Here is a 7,504-nt window from a genome sequence, read left to right as displayed (position 1 = left end):
TAAAAAAAAAAAAACTGGGTTAGGAAATCCTTGCTGTAAAAACTTGAAAAAGACAGTGAAAAATAACATATACCTGAAAAATATTAAAGTGTACGGTGTTGGTCCAGTTTTATCACACTGCTTCAAGCTTCAAAATAAAGTTTCCAGTTTGCCCAAAACTTATTTTTCTTTACCATTTTCATGCTTAGTTGTCACATTTGTGGCAACATTTTGAACTAATACACAAAATGCCACTTTTTTTTTTTTTTTTTTTTTACAAAATTCTATGCTTCATGTCAAATTCTGCATCTTACGGTCTGTTTCTTATGTCTATTTCATTGCACAACCTGTTTTCCCTGATCGGATGCCTCCGAAATTCAGTAGAAGTCATTTGTTTTTAAAGCTGTGTTTTTGTTTTCGACAAAATCAAGTTAAATATAAATTTCACGCACTTCTAATGAACACTGCATGGCTCCTTTCTGAAAAAGAAGAGCACAGCTCTATAGAATGTGATTGAAAAAAATATATCTTTGATCGACTACTAATGTCTGGCTGAAAAGAAAAAGCCCAAGACGTCATAACAACGCGACAGCGAGACTGCTGCTGTAGCCCAGCCTGCATTAATATAATGTAACGTAACCGTACTGTCCTTGCGTTCAAGCAGGACTTTCAAACTTCGAAATGTCGACTGCTATGAATTTCGGGTCCAAAAGTTTTAAACCTCGGCCTCCTGACAAAGGATCGTTCCCTCTGGATCATTTCGGTAGGATAACTCCCAGATCTTTATGTTTCCCTTACACAACATTGCTGTTTATTTTCACTGTACATTACAGTACCAACATGTAAACAAATATTGATAAGCATTTAAATATCTACAATGGCTGAAAATAACCTAAGACGATTTACACATTCTTTTTGCCGTTTTTAAAAATAGTTGTTCTGTTTCTTTTTGTTCGTAATACAGCTTTTTTACTCAGAGAGTGTATTTCTATTGTATTTATTATTATTTAACTTTTATATTACTCGTTTTTCAACCCCTGTTTATTCATAATCAATATTACCATGCTGTTCTGAATAAGAACGCATTGCTCTCAAAGATAAAACTGTATTCGCCCTATTAACAGAATTCAGAACAAACTAACAAAATAAAATAAATACGTAAATGAATAAATAAATAAAACTTGTGCTAATATTTCTTAACCAGTAACCATGCAGCAGTAATAAATTCATAAAGAACTATCAATAATTTTTGTGAAGATGTTTCCTAATATTATTGCAATAAAAAATGTGACATTTTTCACATAGAGTTTAACAACTGACGATTATATTTACTGTGTGCATTTATCATTTTAGGAGAGTGTAAAGCCTTCAAAGAGAATTTTATGAAATGCTTGAGAGAAAACAGCTTTGACAACTCAAAGTGCAGACTACAGTCAAAAGACTACCTGGAATGTCGAATGGACCAGTAAGAAATGCACCTTGCACTTCTCATATTCAAAATATATTGTATTTCCATATCTATGTATGTACCAATGTAACACAAAACAATGTTTGTTATCACAATCAATATTTACTTCTCATGTTTGTAGTCAGCTGATGGCCAGGGAGCCCCTGGAGAAACTGGGATTTAAGGACCTGACAGACCCCAGCCAAGCAGATGGAGACGTTAAACCTTGAAAACATTTGGCAAAGAAGGAAAAATAAATAGATAAAGAAAGAAAGAGGATGATATTATATTTTATTATTCCATATCATATTGTTTGTGTGTGTGATTGATTAAATGTATTGTTCTCAGCTACTGAAAGCCCAATGCCAAACTTGGATTATACATTTTGATTCAAGTGTGTAAATGTGTATATTTGAATAATAAAACTACTTTGAATGCTTTGCTCAAATGTACTGTATGTTGGTTTATTTGGTCCCCCAACTTTACAGCATTGACTCTGACAAAATAACAGCCCCTGAAACTGGTGACCCCCACTTTTTTCTCAAGGTGGTTAAAAATTGATCACTGGCATTCAGACACACTCACAGGCCAATCCTGAAACAAAGATTTTAGCGCCACATAAAAACAGCCTTTTAACCAAAATATTATTTTGTATTCTTTTTTTAAAGGCCAGAATCATAATAAAAGTAATCTATGGGATTCATACTAGTTTAACCTCAGTTATATCATCAGGTTTTCAGAAGTTTAGTATTCCTTTATGTCCATGTTGCTGTGTTTACTGTGCTGCTTAAAGTAGCCTGCTATCACTGATCTCTCAGTTTAACTGTCATAAATATCTTGGGCCCTGGGATCATCAAAAATCATGTAAACAAAAGCAATTATTTTCTATTTGTATGACTTGATTCCAAATTTGACTATTTGTATATCATTTTAAAATAATGGACACAATTTGCAGTTTTGAACAATTACTTAACATCCACTTTAAGTGAAATCCCACATCTAGACCTTGAGTGTTGCACTGTGACAACCCACTATAGGCGAGTCCCATCAACTGCTTACTTACTTAACTATACAGTTTAAACTTTGGTCTATCAATGCATTTAATTACTTACTCAAGACTTAAAGCTAGTATTGAAAGTCACACCTACCTTGTGCAATAAAAACAGCTAGCCTTGATGTGGAATCACAAACTGTGTAAATGTTTAGCAAAAATGTTGGTGGCAATGACTTAATGTCAGTCTTATTTTGCCAGCTCACTCACCCAACCAGACCTCAGTATGATAATGATGTAAAATGCATCCTTTTTTCTTTTTCTATCATATAATGTGACACTTTGTTGATGATTTCTAAATACAGATTGGAAAATTTAAAAAGATAATGACTGGAATGTCAGACATTTTCCTAAAAACAAAACTGTATTTCTTTTCAATCTATGAACTTTATTTATTTTTTTTTATTTTGGAACAAGTTGAACCATAAACAGCCAGTGATACTAAAGACAACTTGTGGGAAAAGTACAAAAAGACACATGTACATGTACAATACTCAAAAACGTCAAGCAGATAGCAATAGTCTAATATTAATGAGAACAAATGTATCACTCAAACTCAACAGCTAAAACCATATTGTCCTGGGTTCAAAATGCAGCAAATCGTTTTAAATCGAGGAGGAAAGAAATAATGGATGAACCACCATACCACATGGTTTCACATCTTTTTACTGACCATATAATAACGCCTGTGGCATTGTCACAACTCTTTAGGTGACACATACTGTGGTTACACCTGTAAAGGTATCCCTCTGCTCTGATTCATTCAAGAAGCAAAACAATAATTTAAAAAAAAGTAAATTATGACCAGTGTCATCAGGTAAAAACTGAATTTAATCAATCTTTTTTTTTTTTTACCAGTGGGGTTTTGTGACAGTGTTTGAAATAATTTTCTCACTTACTCCTTCAGTAATGAGAACACAGACACTAAAATCTAGAAAAAATTACACATCAGCAACTTCTCAGTTGTACCAAACTCTAACAATTTGTTAGCTGCTTGAATTTGAAAATGAGTAAACAAATCACCAAATGCTTTCTTAAGGCTGGATGAGACACATTAACAAGGGCGATAACTATTTATGAGTGAAAAGATTAATCCACCAGGTTAAAATGATGGACCAGTAGAGATGCACTGGTAAGCTTGATGATGCTGATAAGTGGTAGAAATAGTTTCAGCGTTTTATACACCAGCATTACCTTATAGGGGAATCAGACATTCTCCTTTAAACACTGTCCAAAAACAACAAAAAAAAATATGTTAACCAGTGTTTTTTTTGTATGAAAACAGGGCAGAAGAGGGTTACTGATGACTTTTTTATTTTGTTTTCTTCCCCTTTATTAATCAAAACACTGGCTATTCTCAGCAAGAAACTCACTTTTGTTTGAAGTGTGAAGGTTAATAAACGCTTAGTCTGACACCAAAGCTATGATTTGTGGGTCATCTGAATTAAGATGATTGATATTAAAAGTGGACATTTTTTTTATTGACACTGATTTAAATGACACTGTTGACAGGCAGATCCAGGGTGGAGGAAAAGAAGTTTTGGTAAAACTTTATAATAACTGCACAGTTTCTTTTTTTCATAAATTAAGCATCAGTAAGGTTTTCAGCAGTACTTAACTCATCATCTGTAAAGCATTGCCTCTAGCTCTGAAACACATCAGGTTCGAGGGATTTTTCGATGGATAAGTAATGGTCAGTATGAAACATTTTGTAAAACATGGTTTTATAGAGAGACTGCTACATTTTTTAAACAAATACCATTCAATTTGAGTTTGTGTGGTCTGTTTCCCCATTCTGTTGAACATAAATAACAAGTAGGCATAAACAGTCCTCTTTTTAGATCAGATCATAAAACTATGAACAAACAGCTTACACATTCTTCATGACTACCTCAATTAATCACAATTTACCAAAAAATTAAGTGTTAACTAACCCTTACTACATGCTAGAAATACAATCTGTAAATGGCTAATAACTGGTTCATTATGGCCACAACAGCTCAATTGTAATTAGTGAACATATCACTTAATAAGTATAAAGAAAGAGTTAGTTTCTACATTATAGAGGGCCATTTTTCATACATGGTGTAGAAATGAGTATTTATGTATGAACAATGCTTTACAGATAGGTTAAGAATTAACCAATACTTAATTAATGCTGAAAAAAAGTGTGCACTTATTGTTAAGTGTTACTGGAGTTTCTTATGCATTAGCGGGAGGAGTTAGAGCTGGAGCGAGACCTGTGTCGACGCCGACCAGGAGATCTAGACCTGCGGCGTACTGGAGAGCGGCGGCGTGGAGATCGGGATCTAGAGGAGGAGAAAAAAAAAAAGAAGAAATACAGGTAAAAGAGATGTGTGACATCTCTACGTAACAAGAGATGACGTAACACACTTGCAGCTTGGCTAAAGCCTGAATACTGCAACACATCCATCTTTCAAACTTGGAGGCCTTAACAAAAAACTCATCCAACTCTGCACAAGATTTAAGGCTTGACAAAGAACAAATACTAAAGATTCTTTAATGTTTCTTATCGCTAAGATCTGGGCTTTTAATTATAGCGCAAAAAAAGCGCAAAAACTGTGTTGTAATCCAAAGCTGATCCATTACAACCTTACCACAAATTTTCAGCATGTAAATGTCCAACAAATCATGAAAATTTCTACTTAAAGAGTCTGAAGCTCATCTGCATATAGATTGAGCTGAAGATGATGATATGACCTCCTACAGCACAGTACTGGCTGTTTCACAAGCAGCTCCCAAATCACACTTTGCTTCAAAAGCACCAGAATGCGTCACATGGTTTACCTCCTCCTAATACGAGGTGGGGTGCGTCGCCACATTGGCGGTGGAGGAGGCATCCTCCGGGGAGGGGAGAACCTACGGGGTGGAGGGCGCACTGTGGGAGCTAGCACTGCTGTGACAGTGATCTCCTGACCGTCAATCTGACCTGAGGGAACAAAACAGGAAATCAGGAAAGGACAGTAAAAATAAGTTGATTCTGAGAATGGAGTAAAGGTATCACAAACTGAGCTGTCTCTCATTCTGTTTTGCCATCACACTCAATCTATTTCACTGATGGAGCATGACTTGTTTAGCCATCTGTTCCTTTTCAACACCTATGTTCCACTTCACCTCCATCCATGTGTTTTAGGGCCTTCTCTGCCTCCTCAGGTGTCTCAAACTCAACATAAGCGTAGCCTTTGGACAGGTGAGGATGGATCCGATTCATGGGCATGTCAATCATCTTGATCTTGCCATAGGTAGAGAATATTTCCTGGATGTGTTCCTTTAACAGAACAAAATCAAAAGAAAGTTAAAAATGTATTAGACACAAGGAGTTTTTAGTTCATAAACAGCTTCCAATGGGTGGCACCTTGATAACATTTCTGGTGAGTCGGCCCAGGTACACTTTGGTTGGTTTAGGTGTGGAGCTCCTACGTCGCCGGTCTCTGTCATCCTTTTTCGCTGATTTTGACCTGGTACAACAAATACATATTCTTAATTTAACTGTGAGATGCTCTAACCCATACAGTTTTAATCTTATGTTTTCTAACATTAAAGTGGTCACAAAATGATTCAAACTGTTTGAGATAATTTGGAGACCTTTTTTGACTCTAACCAATCAAAACAAAAACAAAAACAATCCTCAGAAAATCCCCCCAAAAAGTTCACTGCTGGGTAAATAAGAGATGAATCCCATACTTGGAGCGCGAGCGTCGCCGGTTATTGTGGCGCTGGCGGCTTGGGCTGGGAGAGGACGATGAGGACGATGAGGAAGATGAGCGGGAGCTGGATGAGCCTGAGTGGCTGGAGGCAGAGGAACTTGAGCCACTCGAGGAGCCTGAGCTGGAGCCTGAGCTGCTACTTGAGCTGGAACTGAGAGAATAAGAGATTAAACCATAAAAAATGTTTTTTTCAACCAATAAAAATAGGTATGGTAAATGAAACCAGTGTTGTGATTTTTAAAAAATCATAAAGCCCCTGACCTGCTGCTCCCACTCGAAACACTACGTCTTGTACGGTTCTTCTCCCGGCCCCTGCCTTTTTCTCCTTCTTTTGTGGTACCTGACTTCTCCTTACCACGCTGTTTACTCTTATCATCCTCCTTCCTCTTTGTTGGGGAGGGTGCCCTGGTTTTGAAAAAGAGGAGAGTAGAAAAAATTTAGAATTTACTTCATACATCTGTAAAGGTGTAAATTACAAATGTGCCATTGGCACATTTAACTTACACATATGAGGAGGCACATTTAATGGTTATCAGTGCAGATGTCAGAGCAACTACGCTGCCGTACAGGCAATGTCTTACTTAATGGAGGCCTTAGATATTTCTGCATTAAAGTGCCAACCCACACTCTGCATATAATACCACAGAATCATGACGTGAAAGATGAGTATGGGTGCTTCACTGGTCTGCCTGCATTCCTAACTTATATTACACGGAAATCATTTTGGCAAAAAAAACGAAAAAAAAAAACGAAAAAGATTTCCCCTTAGTGCTCAAAAATCCAGGATTTTCCTCTACAGCTTCAGAACCAAATTTCTTCAGATACACTCCACATGCTGGGAAACTGTTACTTTAAGTCCTAAGTATGACACAATAACTGCAGGACATCAGAAAAATAATCAGATTTAACAGAAGCAGAAAATGAAACGAAGGGATCACCCAACAAAAATGTATACCTCGAGTTACCAAGATCGTATACGGCAGAATATATGTTAATTGTAATGGTTTCTAGCGACACAATCTGCCCACGTTAGCATTAGCCACCGATTTCAAAATCCAAACAGTATGTTGGGATTAGATTGCCGTTTTGTCGACTTAATTATTACCCACAGCAGATTTAATATTCATTTCTTTCGGTTTGTTTCTATTAAATGCACATTTATCTGAGCTAACAGTCTTAACTTGTGCAAAAACCTAGCTTTTACTCACATCTTTCCAATGCGGTCACACATAGATGACGATGTACGGTAGCGTGACGTAAAGGCAGACGTAAACAATCGTCGACCGCCAGTGGAATGGG

At 36.5% G+C, this 7,504-nt stretch overlaps 2 protein-coding genes across 2 annotated transcripts; one reads left to right on the top strand and one right to left on the bottom strand.

The window, feature by feature from the left end:
* The first annotated feature begins 554 nt into the window (after positions 1-554).
* Positions 555-1,878, top strand: cox19 (cytochrome c oxidase assembly factor COX19). Its single transcript, XM_074663738.1, has 3 exons — positions 555-742; positions 1,333-1,444; positions 1,569-1,878. Exons 1-3 carry the CDS (start codon positions 661-663, stop codon positions 1,654-1,656), a joined length of 282 nt encoding a protein of 93 aa, XP_074519839.1. The 5' UTR covers positions 555-660; the 3' UTR covers positions 1,657-1,878.
* Positions 1,879-2,878: 1,000 nt separating this feature from the next.
* LOC141785658 (RNA-binding protein with serine-rich domain 1-like) lies at positions 2,879-7,504 on the bottom strand. Its single transcript, XM_074664108.1, has 7 exons — positions 7,414-7,504; positions 6,467-6,610; positions 6,183-6,356; positions 5,854-5,956; positions 5,613-5,766; positions 5,286-5,427; positions 2,879-4,786 (listed from the first exon to the last, which is right to left on the bottom strand). The coding sequence occupies exons 1-7, from the start codon at positions 7,434-7,436 to the stop codon at positions 4,687-4,689; spliced, it is 840 nt and encodes a 279-aa protein (XP_074520209.1). The 5' UTR covers positions 7,437-7,504; the 3' UTR covers positions 2,879-4,686.

This window comes from Halichoeres trimaculatus, unplaced genomic scaffold, assembly GCF_033239565.1.
Source record: "Halichoeres trimaculatus isolate MK-OKI-2021-1 unplaced genomic scaffold, fHalTri1.1 fHalTri1_scaffold_23, whole genome shotgun sequence".
Taxonomy (NCBI): domain Eukaryota; kingdom Metazoa; phylum Chordata; class Actinopteri; order Labriformes; family Labridae; genus Halichoeres; species Halichoeres trimaculatus.
The sequence above is the reverse complement of the archived record's forward strand: the minus strand, read 5'-3'. Positions and strand labels throughout refer to the sequence as shown.